General features: G+C 43.0%; 1 protein-coding gene across 4 annotated transcripts in view; it reads left to right on the top strand.

Moving 5' to 3' along the window:
- The window catches only part of KIF14 (kinesin family member 14), a 35,129-nt gene that overhangs the window by 19,215 nt on the left and 923 nt on the right, over nt 1-14,991 (top strand). For 3 of the 4 annotated variants that reach the window (XM_077332774.1, XM_077332775.1, XM_077332777.1), the window contains 11 exons: nt 490-607; nt 1,434-1,527; nt 2,096-2,234; nt 3,873-3,973; nt 5,321-5,403; nt 5,915-6,136; nt 6,672-6,856; nt 7,719-7,877; nt 10,137-10,259; nt 11,592-11,666; nt 12,079-12,214. In XM_077332774.1, the coding sequence (XP_077188889.1) occupies nt 490-607; nt 1,434-1,527; nt 2,096-2,234; nt 3,873-3,973; nt 5,321-5,403; nt 5,915-6,136; nt 6,672-6,856; nt 7,719-7,877; nt 10,137-10,259; nt 11,592-11,666; nt 12,079-12,214 (1,435 nt within the window). The remainder of the gene's footprint in view (nt 1-489; nt 608-1,433; nt 1,528-2,095; nt 2,235-3,872; nt 3,974-5,320; nt 5,404-5,914; nt 6,137-6,671; nt 6,857-7,718; nt 7,878-10,136; nt 10,260-11,591; nt 11,667-12,078; nt 12,215-14,991) is intronic. The other variant, XM_077332776.1, reaches the window with a different exon arrangement.

Genomic DNA, 14,991 nt, shown 5'->3' with positions numbered 1-14,991 from the left:
ACCTAAGTTGCGTGTCTGTCTTTGGTAAGAATAGTACAGTTCATCTTAAAAACAGACTCTCTACCTTTCTCCGTCAGACCAAGGTCCATCTAGCTGCTGGTGGTATCAGTGTTCTGTTACTGAAAGCAGCCAATCAGATGGATACCTTTGGGAAGTCATGAGCAGGGCATGAAATTGAGAGCCGTCCCTTGTTTTCAGCATGTGCTAGTCGGAGGTCAGTACTTCTGGCTAATGAAAGTAATAATAATTCTGAGGCTTCCCCCTGTAGCCTAGATTACTGAAGGAGCAGATCATTTCAGGCTTCGCTTAACTACTGAATCTTCCAGCACGTATGGCTTTTAAGGTTCATGAGCCAAGCAAGGGAATTAACGGAATTGATCTCATTTACATAGGACCGTTAGTATAGCAGAAAAATGGACTTAAATGTATGATAGCAGCAGTTTTTCCCCAGCCTTTAATGCAAAGGTTGTAATAACTGTTTTGATCCAGGCACTAGAAGATCATACGATTCGTCATGCCAAGATTCTTGAAGCTCTGGAGGCTGAGAAGCAGAAAATTGCTCAGGAAGTACAAACGCTCCAGCAGAGACGTGGAAACAGAAATAAAGGTGTGGTTATAATATATATTTATATTATGGAGTTACCTGTATGGTGGTTGCATTCAAATATATGTTAAGGGCTTTACAGCAGGGGTAGTCAACCTGTGGTCCTCCAGATGTCCATGGACTACAATTCCCATGAGCCCCTGTCAGCATTTGCTGGCAGGGGGCTCATGGGAATTGTAGTCCATGAACAACTGGAGGACCACAGGTTGACTACCCCTGCTTTACAGAACTAGCCTTAGTTCTTCTTTGCTGGGGAGGAGGCCGGTCTCTTCACCTTCTGCTGATCTGTCTTCCAGCAGATAGAAAGCATGTATGTAATAAGTATGTAATAACTTTTCTTTCCATGTATACTTTATTAGTGTTGCTTGGAGCGCAGCACTTTTGTGTGTGTTTTATTTATTTAAATAATTTAAATCCCTCTGTATTAGTCAGGATAGCCCATGTGGCAAGAATTGCACCATATGCCAAAAGAAAATATTCCGCCTCTTTCACTTCTACAGTTTTTATTAAGAACCCATTTAGCTTGCAAAGGGATGGCACAGGGAGTGCCTTTGTATACACTGAGACTTTTAAGGCAACCGAGAGAAAATTAGCTCCCCAAATGACTTCTTATTCAGTGTCAGGGGAGCTTTAGGGCGCTAAGGGAGACATAGATCTCATTTTGTTTGTCTAACTTTTTGTCTAATTTCTGAACTCTGCTGTACAAATACAATTGACATTTCCCATGGTTCATAATTTCAAGGTTTGTTGGGTCACTGAATTGAATACCTAGTTATCAGCTGGCAATTTAACAAAAGCCTAACCCAAATCTTATTTATTTTATGTTTAGCAGAGCCAAACTGGAGTTGTTTGAAATTATCCATGATGATCAAGGAGGCCAACACTATTAGTAGTAAATTAGATAAACACACTGTTTTTTCTAGGTGAGTTCTTGATTAAAATGTCAGGGGCTATGTTATCACTTATTGTATGTTGTTGCAGTGTCCTTTACATACAGGAATCGTTTAAAACATTTCAGAGAAGAATATGTTGCTAGTCCCACTTTTAAAGTGATTTAAAAAGAAGCAGAGTTTGATGAGAATCAGTCCCGGCGCTCTGAATATTTCTTTTTTTTAAATGACAAGCTGCTATCAAGTTCTTGGCTAGTGAAAACCTCTTTTTTCCAGCAACTAGAGGAGCATCACACACAGAGTAACATAAGAATATCCCTGCTCAGATTGGTCCATCTGAGTATAGTATCCTCTCTCACACAATGACTGAGAAGTTACAATGGAGGACCAACAGAGAGAGTGTAATAGTCAAGGTCTTCACTTACTGTTTCTTCCTAGCACTGGTATTCACGTATTTATTAGGAGGTCTACCTTATTTACCTGTATGCAAAATGTTTGATTCTCCCCCCCCCCCCCCAATATTTTCAGTAGACACGGAACCAGTCTGATAATTATTCACACAAACAGTTAATACTTGTCATTCCCATGTTTCTTTTACTAGGCATGATGAAACAAATGAACGTGATGGCAAGAGTTCTTCTCTTCAAGTGCAGGTCCGTAACATCAGACTGGGAGTTGCAACTTTCTGGAGTCTGGAGAAGTTTGAGTACAAGTTGGCTGCAATGAAGGAACTCTATGAGGTTAGTTTAGGAATGTTTAAAGATCCCTGCCTCCTAACATTGCTTTTATAGAAACTCAACATTTTGCATGTTTGAACTTAAAACTTGGGGGGGGGGGGGACAGGGACGGGATGATCTGTTTAAATTGTATTTTCATTATATATTTTTATTATATATTCAGTATATTTTCAGCCCACCTACTTTGTGTACCTCTACTTGCGTGTGTCAAAAGCTCATTCGCTCATAATAATTCAATGTGTTTAAACCAGGCTTTCTCAACCAGAGTTTTGTGAAAAGATGGGATTTCTTCACTGCCCTGGAGAGGTTTCCCGAATGGGTGAAAGTTAATTCATTTTTAATATATTTTAAAAATTTGTTGAACAATGGGTGCGTAAACAGCTATGCTTCCCAACCATATTCTGCATGATCGTTACACTTCTGGGGTTTCTCGAAGCCAGAAGAATGTTTCAGGGGTTTCTGTATGGTAAAAAATGTTGAGAGAAGCTGGTTTAATCTGTCAAAATTTGATTCTGAGCAGTTAATGCATGATGTGAAAAAGGGCACAGGGGACATCCAAGTGATTCACACTGTTTGCTCTCCATATTTCTGTGGCTGCTTCAAAGAGAGACTGCGTGTGTGTTTACACATTTACAATGTACATTCTATAGTGGGTGATGGATTTATTTATAACATGGGTTATGTCCATAGCCTGAAATTGTTTTAGGGGGGCAAATTTTTTGGTACGCGGGAAGTTTAGCACAGTGGATAGCAGGCTGTTATGGGCCTGTGCAGAACTGCCATGTCTATACTTCTGCTCTCCTGCTGTTCTGCACTCAGCATAAGAGTCTGAGGCATTTAAAGGGATTGAGAGCCCTTTAAATGCCATAGAGTTCACTCTAAGCTGAGAGTTCATGACTTGGAGTGACATCTGAGTTTGAGGCATTTAAAGGTTCTCAATCCCTTTAAATGCCTTATCTTCATTTCTAGTGGTCCTGAAAAATCCAAAATATTTTCTGGTTTGGCTATTTTGGAAGCCAGAAAAATGCCCCCCCCCCCCCCAAATTCCAGCTGAATTAATACTCCCTCAAGTACCGATACGGTATTTTCCAATTTTTTTCCAGCTCGGATTTGCTGAATGCACACCTCTTGTTCCAACCTATCTTGTAAACCCCTCTAGATCCCTTTTATCTCTTTATGTTTCCCACCTACCTATCTATGGCTGTTGTGATTCATCTTTTCCATCTGGTGATTCCAGGCAGACACAGGCAGCTAAGGCACAAGTATGAAGTCTTGTTTCACTCTTCATTCCTGCAAGTCAAATTTTGAAAACAAGTTGCATTTATTGTGGCGTTCAGTGTGCCACCTGCTGATTGTCTGGTATAATAGCAGCTACATTCCAAATGTTGGAGTACAAGGCATTTTTCAGCAGCAAGAGTCTTGCTGTGTATTGTGCAGGCTTTGACAAAATGTTCAATGATATCATGCAACAAAAGTGCCCGAAAAGGTCTTAAACTTAACACTAAATCATTCTGAGAAATTAATCTGAATGTCGCAAGGGTCCTTCTTTTAATATGTAAGGATTAATCTGCAAACAGTGTTAATGGCTGCATTTTTTAAAATTAGGTAACTGTAAGGAAACCAGGTTTTCTTTCTTTACAGACCAATAATAATAACAACACTGATGAAGTTTTTAATGATCCCACGGATGAATGGGAACCTGATCTTTTGAATGCATCCACGACTTCCTTTTCTAGAAGGAGGTAAATTATTTCCTAAATTAATTTTAAAGATGATGTGTGGCTTGGAGCAAAATGTTGTAGATGAATGGAAAATATAAATGTGGCATTTAGGAGACAGCCAGTGTGGTATGGAGTCAATGTGATGTAGCAGAGTCCTAGGCTTGTAAACTCAGGTTCAAATCTCTACTCTGTCAGAGATATTTACTGGATGATCTTGGGCCAGTGACATATTCTCAGCTCAGCCTATCTCATAGGGTTGTTGTGAAGATAAAATGGAGGAGAGGGAAGTGACATAAGCTACTTTGGGTGCTGATTGGGAAGAAAGGCAGGGTATATATGAAGTAAATAAATTTAAATACATAAATACTTGCAGGTTGTTCAGGTAGATAATCTTTGATAGCTAGCAATATTTACATTTTTCCCGATTGGGACAGATAGGTGTGGCAAGTACTGCTTTGTGAAAAAAATCAGGGAATATCAGTGGAGAATGTTTCACTGTGTATCCTATGTACAGGGACAGCCATGTTGGTTACTGGTTGTGGCCCAGATCAGGTTCAAGGTTTTGGTGTTAACTTTTAAGACCCACATATCCGAGGGGCCACCTATCACCTTATGCCCCCTGCAGGGCTTTGAGCTCTGCAGGCAAAAATTTGTTGGTTCCTGGCCCACGGGAAATTTGCCTGTCCTCAACCTGGTCCAGGGCCTTCTTGGTCCTGGCCCTGAGCTGGTGGAATGAGCTCCCAGAAGGTCTGAGAGCCCTGAAGGAGTTTTTGTGGTTCTGCTGGGCCTGTAAGATGGAGCTCTTCTACCTGGTTGAGGCCAGGGCACAGAAGACTTAGGCACTTCTCTATCCCTGAGAATATATTTCAGAACAACTTCATTTGTGATAATTGGCACCCTGGAAGTCTGTCCCTGAGGTGCTGACTGGGGGGAAGGAAGGAGGCTGGATTTTTACTTGTTATTCTCACTGTCTAAATGTTTTATTTTGTGGGGACTTATTTTATGCTGTAACCCACCGCAAGACAACTTCTTTGAAAGCAGCAGGCAATAAATCAAACAAATAAATAAATAAAATAAAATAAAACCTTTTTTTTTGAGCCAATAATTATAATAAGCTTGAAACTACCAGCTTTTCCTTTGACATAAGAGAGAGAAAGGGCCCTTTTTCACCTCCAAAAAGACCATCATGAGGCTCATGGGACTTGAAAGGACAAAGAACTTCATGGGAAAAGCTGGCAGGATCTAGCCCGATATAAATTAATAAATCCTCCTACATAGAAAGATAAATGTAACAAAGTTTGTTGATGAGTTTCAAAAAATGACTAGAAGTCTGTCATGTTTTCTTGTCTGTTCTCACCCAAATTTCAGAAGTAGGAGTTTAAGGAAGAGCAAACGAATTTCTGAATGTTTGTCTGAGGTAAAGCTCAGTCTACACCATCCATATTTACCAGGTATGTGTGGCATATTGCGACATTCTAAACCTTTCTTTAATATTGTGGAATTCTTTGAAATTATCTCTCTCAAATCTGATTACTAACAGCTAGCACTTGATTAAAAGTAAGCATTTGCTTATATTTCATTTTTTAAATTATTAGGCACAGGATCCATTACCACATTGGCTTAATTATTTGTGTGTGTAATTTAACAAAATGTACACTCCACTTTTCTGCCATTGTAAGGGCCAACAAGTAGGCTTGTGAATTAAAATACACATAATAAAATCACATTTTAAAACTATTAAAAACAACAAGAACAATTATAAAAAGAACGCAAGAGCTAAAATATATACAGAACGCTAAAAAAATTGGGGAGGAAGGTGGGATCACTGAAAGAATTTTAAATGAAACAGAATTCTTCACTGCTGACAGGTGATAATGGAAGCGGACAGATGTGCCTGCCTGGGGAAAAAGTTCCACACTTTTGGTGTCACAAGAAGGCCCTCTTTTTATTGTGTTTTCATAGGCACAAGAAATAAATTGGGCAGACCAAGTTTGGAAGCACCAGAATCATTTGTACCTGGTATTTGTAAGGAGCTGATAAGTTCAGCACTGGATGTTTTGGAACAGATCCATGAAGAAGAAGACAGTGTGGCACAAAGCCTTTTAGCAGGACTGTTCACCATTTATGCTGGAGTCACTGCCATGACTCATGCATATGAACAAGCTGAAGAAACTCAAGAGAACTGTAAGCTCCACTTTATTAACAAAGCCTGTTTTGCGCTGCTTGCATTGTTCTATGGGAAATCGCCTGACACAGACCAGTGGCCATATAGGACTATTTAGTCAAACCGGCAACAGCTCTCTGTTGTCTCAGAGCTTCCAGACGCTGCCAAAGAGTGACTGGACAAATGATCATATGTAAGACGTTTGGTTAGAATTCATATGCTGCTAATGCTGTCTTCTGTGGCACCTTCCCTGGTTCTCCCAGGTGACCTCAGGCCTAGAATTTGTGCCTATAGCATTCATCCTCCCCTTCCTGGCTACCCTGTGTCTTCTGTTCCCTGCTTCTTGAGATCTTTTAACTAGAGATGCTGAAGACTGACCTAGAGACATATTCTACTCACCAAAAATGTACTGCGACACTGAGTTATGGCCCTCTTGCATTCCAGTTTTCAGTCTTCTCACTATTATTGACAAATGACTGGAAACATTTATTTCTTCTCCCCAGCCCTTTGACAAGATAACTTGCGTTCTAATTGATTCGTTTTCTCCGTGTTTAGTTTTCGCTGTGGACCAGGCTGCTCAGTCCTGCAGCATCAGAATCGCTTCTTCCTTTGAACAGCTTGTGGTTCTAAGCAAGCAGTGGCTGAGCAGTTTCCAAAAAAGCGAGGAATCTATGCATGCTTACGGTGGACTAAGGGAAGGCCTAAGACATTTGGGAGGATATTTGCAATTGCTTTTGCAGGTGAGGGATTTCATTGCAAATTTATTTATTTATTGTTGTTATTGTTATCATCATTATTTATTGAATTTATAGTCCGCCATCCTCCATTAACTCAAGGCGGATTACAATAATAGTCTAAACCCTATAAAAAAACCAATTCCTTAAAACAAAGTTAAAAGTCTCACAATTATAAATACCAGATGGCTATGAGAACCATCCTACCTCCACACAGTAATTCACCAGGGGGTTTGCTCGTTGATATAGCCCAGCCTGGGGGGGGGGGGGTGATCTTAAGAAGCTGGCCTCAACCAAAGACCTGGAGCTCCATTTTACAGGCCCTGCAAACGTGGGGAGATGCACTTACTGTCCTGCCCTTTTCTGCCTCAGCCACAGGACCTCCATCTAGGACGGGATGAGTTAGTGTTCGGCTCTTGTGGCCCTTTCTTACATGCCCAGGGTAATACTGATTGGCAGTTTAGGGTCCAGAAGAAATTTTCCTCCAGTCATATTGGCCCATGAATCCTGGAGTTATTTTGCCTTCCTCTGGACATAGAGCAGGGAGTAGTAAGGGGGAGTTGAGATTTCCTGTATTGGCATAGGATTGGACTAGATGTCCGTGGATATCCCTTCCAGTTTTATGTTTCTAAGGTCAGTATTATCTGCTCTGACTGGCAATGGATGTCCAGGGTCTCAAGTGGAGACCTTTCACAATCCGTAATCCCTCTCTCCAAATCTTTTCAGTGCTGGAGTTTGAACCGGGGATTTTCTAGGTACAAGGGAGGTGTCCTACCACTGAATCATAGCCACTGGAACCAGCATCTGAAAGTGCACTGGAGCAAAACGTTTTTCTAACCGTTATTAATTCTGTATTTCTATGTCTCAGGGTGGGTGTTCAGATTTGTCTTCGATAGTAACAGAGGCACAGAAGAAAATACTACATGCACTGAAAGAAACAGTAAAATGCATAGGACGCCTGGTAGTACTTACAGGGTCAAACCTACATTTCCTAGAAGGACATAAAGGCGATGCAAGCAATCCAAAGGTAAGATAAATGTGTATTTGAAACATAATATTTGAGATGTTTTTAGTAAATACATCCAAGAAGGAAAATTAGTAAGATGTTAAGCAATAATCACTAGTTTGAGGACAAGATTCCCTCAGCTGTAAGTGGAATCTGCTCAGAACGTATAAGCTTTCTCTGAAAACTCCCAGGGCAGAAAGTTCATTGGTTGTTGATGTTGGCTGCCCCATATCATTTTGCGTTGTCAAGATTAACTCTTCCAGAACTTCATTTGTCTGTTGTACTGTGGGTTTGCCCAAGAAAGCCTTCTAGGAGGAGGGAGTGGCACAATTCTGGAGCTTTTCCCCATCCCAGAATAGCAGCTGCCACTTTAATCTCCTGACAGAGTAAGAAATGTAGCAAGATTGTTCTGTATTCACATTGTCAGGACAGCGTTATATGGCTGCGATGTTGTTGTTGTTGTTGTTATTTAATTTATTACTCCCCACTCCCAAGTAGCTTTGTGGCAGGTTACAGATGTCCAGTTAAAACCCCCATTAAAACCCTATTAAAATGGATAAAAAATACAAATATAGTTGACCAACAATCCAACAACATGGTGGAATCCCCCCCTCTATCCCCAATCCCTACCTGTAGAGGGTGGAGGCAGGAGAGACAAAGTAATCAAGTTGCAGCTTAACACCAGGGGGGGCCCATTGATCTTCCCCCACTGCCCCAGCCTCAACCGTAGACCTGGTGGAAGAGCTCTGTTTTGCAGGCCCTGCGGAACACTGGAAGGTTCCACAGGGCTCGTAGATATAATGCATTAATCAATGGAGAATAGTTTTAACTGGTGATGCTGCAACTTTATTTTGATTTCAGTGTGTGCCCATGATAGGGTACTATCTGGAAAAAAACATTGAGCTATCCTGACTTTTCAACAATAAGAGAGCATTTCAAATTTGAGAAACAACAGCTTCCTTCAAAATCTCAGAAATCTTATGGTAACAATTACTTATACAAAAACGAGAGTCGCCAGGGCTTTCTCCCGCCCTGACTCCCACTTGATGGAATGAGCTCCCAGCGGAGATCAGGGCCCTGCCAGAGCTAAAGCCATTCTGCAGGACCTGCAAAATGGAACTCTCCTACCAGGCTTTCGTGCAAGGCTAATGAAAAACCCCACCACCAACTAGAGCCTCCAGAAGCCCCTCCTACCACTACCAAATTGCGCCCTATCAGAACACAACATATGGTGACTCCTGACCTTGGCAGCCCACTCTCAGAAAAGTCATATTACACTTATACAGTTAATAGTTATATACAATTCAATTCAAGTTATAAGGTTGAAATGCTAGAAATGTTACAAGTTCATAATAATGCATTCTTTGTATTGTCCTATGAAGTCATTGTAAACAGCCCTGAGCTGCAAGGGAGGGCGGTATAAAAATGTAACAAAATAAATAAATGAATAAATAAAATTTAAGCCAGTTAATTAGCAAGGGATTCACTCAGATATCTATGTTTCAGGTAAGTCAACAGACTTGTTCGTCTACAGTAGGAAAGCAAAATTTGAGTCCAGTAGCACCTTAGGGGTCAACAAGATTTTGAAGGTATAAGCTTTTAAAAGTCAATCTCTGATGAAGGATGCTACTGGGATTCAATCTTGCACATTTAAGAGAATAATCCTAAACATGTCCACTTAGATTTAAGTCCAATTACATTCAATGGGGCTTACTCCCTGGAAAATGTTCTTAGTATTGAAGCTTTCCTCCCATAAATAAATCACTGTACAAAATCGAGACTTAATCTAGGTTAGTGCTTATAAAAGAATGTTGCTGCTACATGTTTTGATAGAGCAATTAGCTTTTTCAGATCTACAGCTGTCTTTTAACACAGTGGTCCCCAACCTTTTTATTACCGGGGACCGGTCAACGCTTGACAATTTCTGCTCTCCCTGGGGGGGGGGGTAGTCTTCTGCCGAGGGACATCACCGCTGCTGCCTGAGCCCCTGCTCCACTTGCTTTCCCGCCGGCTTCCCTGTCTTCCTGCTGCCTGCTGGGGGGGCGCTGCCGGCAGCAGCTGCGCAGTGCCACGCCAAGGGGGATCCCGAGCCATGGTGGCCGCTGGAGAGCACCAAAGTTGAGCCGGCAGCAGAGTGGCAGGGCAGCCCCTGAGGCAACAGCCAGGGAGGACGAGGAGCAGCCGCAGCCCGTTACCGACTGATCCACGGATTGGTCCCGGTCTGTGAACCGGTGGTTGGGGACCACTGTTTTAACAGGTTTTTTTCCTTCTGTGGATCAGGAAGAACTGATACCTGACCTCTATGATGGTCTGAGCGCAGGAATGGATCATCTTTTAGACTGCATACAGAAGACACTGAGGGATACACAGGATGAGCTCTTAAAATGGTATCCACAAAATGAGGTGAGAGAGAGAGCTTTTTAATTCATGCAATCTGTTTGGCATGAGGAAGGAATAATAGTTTTAAGCAAACACCAATTTTATCCTTGATTTTATTTGTGAAACATTGCTATATGTTAGTGGTTTTCCTATGTATATTCATACCAAAAACATAGCTGTATAAAGAAGAGAAAGAGAAACCTGTCACTTAATTTGTATACTTTTAATGCCAGAAATAATTTGAATTAATAAAAGTAATTAAGGATTCAATACAAAACAAATTTAGAACATTTTCTCTGATATTGAACAGCTATATTACTTTATTTTTAGAAGTATTTTTAAAGCTTCTGATTGGCCCACTACCACCTTTCCAGGCACACTGGAGCATTAATTGCTCAAAACTCTTCTCTTCATTGCTACCTCACAGCAAGTTAATAACCATTTTTATTGTGACAGCTGTTGAATTTAATTATAGTTTAAAGGTCTTTGCTTTTAAGTACATACTGTATTTCAAAATATATAGGCCAGGATTGGAGAGGAATAAGTCTGGAGTTGAGTAGAACTTGTAATTTCCCCCTTTGAACAGCAGACTCCTCCCTGTCTTGCCATGGCATATGGGATCGTAAACAGCCTGAGAATGTCCTGCTGGTTTTCAGAGCAGCATGCTGTGTGGCACAGGCTACTGGTATGCTTTAAAATGGTGCCAAAAGCACAATTCCAAAATTATTTGAATTAATTATTTGGTTATCAAAAGAAATGGGTTGTGTTTAAAAATGTTAGCTTTAGCATTATCTCTCCCCTTTCTTTGTCTGAATCTAATAAACTGTGTCGGACACAGTGAAGTGGATCCTAAGTACCATCAGCACAGCACTGAACAGAGGCTCAGCCCCAAATGCAGTCCATGAGGACCAATGGACCCTCAGGGCGGGTATGGAGTGCAAGATGGGGATCTGCAATGGGAGAGGGGAATTGACCGAAAATTCCCTCCCTGCTGTCATGCATCACATGTGAAGGGAAAACAAGTTAGGATCCCACCCAATGGAGACTAAAAGATATTTATCATGATCAAGCGCTGTCTGTGATAGTTTTGTCCCCACCAAAGCTATATGGCTTGGTTCATAACACTGGGTAATGTAAATATGCTCTGAATGGAGGTAGAGCAGATCATGTGACAATCTAATGTCTGTGACTGTGACATAATTAGATGTTGTAAGGAGACAGAGAAGTATGGTTTCTCTCCCTGAAATCCAAAGATTAAGTCATCTGGGACATATGAAACGGGAAGATTCAAGCCATTAATTGTGGTGTGTACAGTTGAATATACTTAAAGGCACTCTAAAAATTATTTCTTTTCAGGTTCAGAATCAGCTAAAGAATAAAACTATGGCCTTGGCTAACCTCCTTGAAAAGATCATATCTGATTGTAAAGAGGTAAATGGGAATCTTTTGTAATAACATTTTTCACCGGAGCTTCCCCAGAGCAACATGAGATTTTCATTGGAATGGAATTCCATTAACTGTTACAGGAGCAAATCTAACATTTCCCTTAGTTTCCTTGAGCTGTAGAGCTGCAGTGAACAACAGCCAATCCCTCCTTTCAGGATATATTTTTTTCTAACATTCACATTTATGCTTTGTGTTCTGCATTTACAGTCTTAGGTGTATGCCTGAAAATGTAAATGGGATGAAGATGTTGTTGTAAGCATACTACATTTCTGTAACTCAAGGTATCAGTGCAGCCCCAGAGTATCTGAGGAAAAGCAATTTAGCACTATGATGCCTTAATTTGATGGAAGCAGTGTGCTCTCTCTCATTTTCTGAAAATTTGTATGACTTAATACAGAAAGAAATAGCTTTCTTATGGAGTGACGGATCTGTTGATCAGGAGGTAAATGAAGCGACTGGTAAAGCTGCCAAATTGTTGGAGTTTCATCATTGTGTAGATCAAGTCTCCCAGATGGTCATTTCTTCATTACAAGGTATTGTGCTTTGTTGTCTTACAAAATCGCTTCAAGGCTGTGATTAAAGAGAGGATTGTGATGGGGTCCTGCAGAGTTATGCTTTATGATGATCTTTTCTCAGTGTATTGATGCCTTGATTGACAAGAGGCTCAATTTATGCATTCCTTCTGAGCTGGTTTTGGCTGCCACTGAACATCTTATCCAGAGTCCCCTTGTGGGGATTATATTGGTAACTTGGATAAGTGCCAAATGCTTGGATAACCCAGGATATGTAGATACTTTCTGCACAGTGGCCCAACTGGAGTAATGATGCTGGCATGAGTGGAAGGGCACACTTGAGCAAGGCTTTTACATGTTATGAAGGCACTGTGGAAACCAGCCCCCGGAAAACCGGCCTTCTCTCGGCCCCGGGAGCCGCCTCGCCATGCGAGGCGGCTCCCGGGGCCGAGAGAACGGCGTTGCTGGCTTGGGAGAGGGTGGGGGGCGGGAGCCGGCCTTCTCTTGGCCCCGGGAGCCGCCTCGCTGCGCGAGGTGGCTCCCAGGGCCGAGAAAACGCCGTTGCTGTCTTCAGGGAGGGGGGCGGGTGCCGGTGTTGCTGTCTTCGGGGAGGGTGGGGGGGCGGGAGCCGGTGTTTGTCTCTTCGGGAGGGTGGGGGGCGGGAGCCGGCCTTCTCTCGGCCCTGGGAGCCGCCTCGCCGTGCAAGGCAGCTCCCAGGGCCGAGAGAACGGCGTTTGTGTCTTTGGGGAGGGTGGGGGGGGGCGGGAGCCGCCCTTCTCTCGACCGAGAGAAGACCGGCTCCTAGCGCCCATTTTATTACATAATAAAATGGGCTTTATTTCTAGTTGAGTGTATAATCCCTTAGCTCCTGGAACAGTGCATTCTAGAATACCCGTGGGGAACACATGGTCATTAAATTTTGCCAGGCAGCTCTAAAAATGGGGGTTTGCACACTATTTTAGATCCAACTTTCTAAAGCAGTGGTTGATTTTCATGGTCAGAAGCTTAACTTACCGCTTATCTTCTGTCACTCAGGTCAGTAATACTGGAAACTTTTCTTCAGCCTACAGTGATCTTCCTCCAGCTAAAGTGGCCCTTCTTTAAGTGGGAGGAGAGGTCCTAAAGCATCAGAGTTTGCTCCCAGAGTAGTGTAGGGCAGTGGTCCCCAACCTTTTTATCACTGTGGACCGGTAAATGCTTGACAATTTTACTGAGGCCGGGGGGGGGAGTCTTTTGCCAAGGGATGTCGCTGCTGCCACCTGAGCCCCTGCTCCACTTGCTTTCCTGCCGGCACCCGTGACTTCCCACTTCCTGCTGGGGGGCGCTGCCAGCAGCAGCTGCGCAGTGCCACACCAATGGGGAGCCCCAGCCATGGCAGCCACTGGAGAGCACCAAAGGTGAGCTGGCGGCAGAGTGGCAGGGCAGCCCCCTAGGCAGCAGCTGGGGAGGATGAGAAGGTGCTGCGGCCTGGTACCGACTGGTCCCCGGACCGGGGGTTAGAGACCACTGGTGTAGGGTACTATTGACCTAGTCATGAATTCATCTCAAGAACAAGTACAAGAAGTTTTTAGATCCTTCTTCCTTACCATCACAGAGCCCTTCAGTATTCACAGCCATTTCAGTGCAGAACTACACGTCAATCTGGTGCTTTAAAGCAGGGGTCTTCAACCCCTGGTCCGCGGCCCGGTACCGGGCCGCCAGCGGCCGCACCTACTTCCCTCCCCGCAGCGAGAGGGGGGAAGAGGCAGGCGCGGCCGCTGGCATGCCAGCGACGCAAACGCGCACGCGCTGATCCGCCGTGCATGCGTGTTTGCGCCCCCTGCTGGCGAAAACGCGCACGTGTGGCTGTTCTGCACATGCGCGTTAGCGCCACCTAGTGGCGAAAACGTGCGTGCACTGCAGCTGCATGTGCGCGTTTACGTGCAGCTGCTGTGGCTGGGCCGCCGGCTCTCTCCCACCCTTAGAAGGCGGTCCCCGACTACAAGAAGGTTGGGGACCGCTACTTTAAAGAAATGTGCAGTTTTTGGAGCCAAGCACTATATTTAACACAGCATTAGTATCGATCATTGGCTAAAAGGACCATAAAGTGAAATCTCTTATGCTGCAGTAGAGATAGTATACTCCAGGGGAATGTGTCGTTGAGGTTAAGATTGCCATTCTGTGGAACCGCTGGATCAGGGGTAGTCAAACTGCAGCCCTCCAGATGTCCATGGACTACAATTCCCATGAGCCCCTGCCAGTGAATATGGCAGGGGCTCATGGGAATTGTAGTCCATGGACATCTGGAGGTTCGCAGTTTGACTACTCCTGCGATCATCTGTTCATTAAAAAAGTTGAATTATTTTGAATGGAGGAATACTATAACCCAGGTCAAGAATCACATGTTTTAATTGGCATACACATAGTTTAGCTTTTCTAGCTAGGATTGTATGAATATGTAGGTGTGGACTAAGGACGAATCAAACCTGTTTAGACAGATAGATGTCTTATTTGGTTAATTTAAAATGCAAGCTTGCTCTCTCAAACATATCTAGAAAAAACAGGAAATGATCATATCCTAAATTCTATGTATATAGTGGGCAACAGCCCTCTCCACTTAAACATGTGCATGTCATTCATGTGTGATGTGTGCCCAAATGTGTTATAAACTCTTATACCGTACCATGAAGACAAAAGCAAGCCTTTTAATTTTTGATGGCTTCAGACTTATTGATTCAAGTGATTAGGTAAAGAGTGTTAAAATTTATCTCTCATAGTGGCATTTTTGGGGCCTCTATACTTGCTCCCACACCCCTAGA

This window comes from Paroedura picta, chromosome 4 (assembly GCF_049243985.1).
Source record: "Paroedura picta isolate Pp20150507F chromosome 4, Ppicta_v3.0, whole genome shotgun sequence".
Classification (NCBI taxonomy): Eukaryota; Metazoa; Chordata; class Lepidosauria; order Squamata; family Gekkonidae; genus Paroedura; species Paroedura picta.
This window is presented reverse-complemented; position numbering and strand designations above follow the sequence as displayed.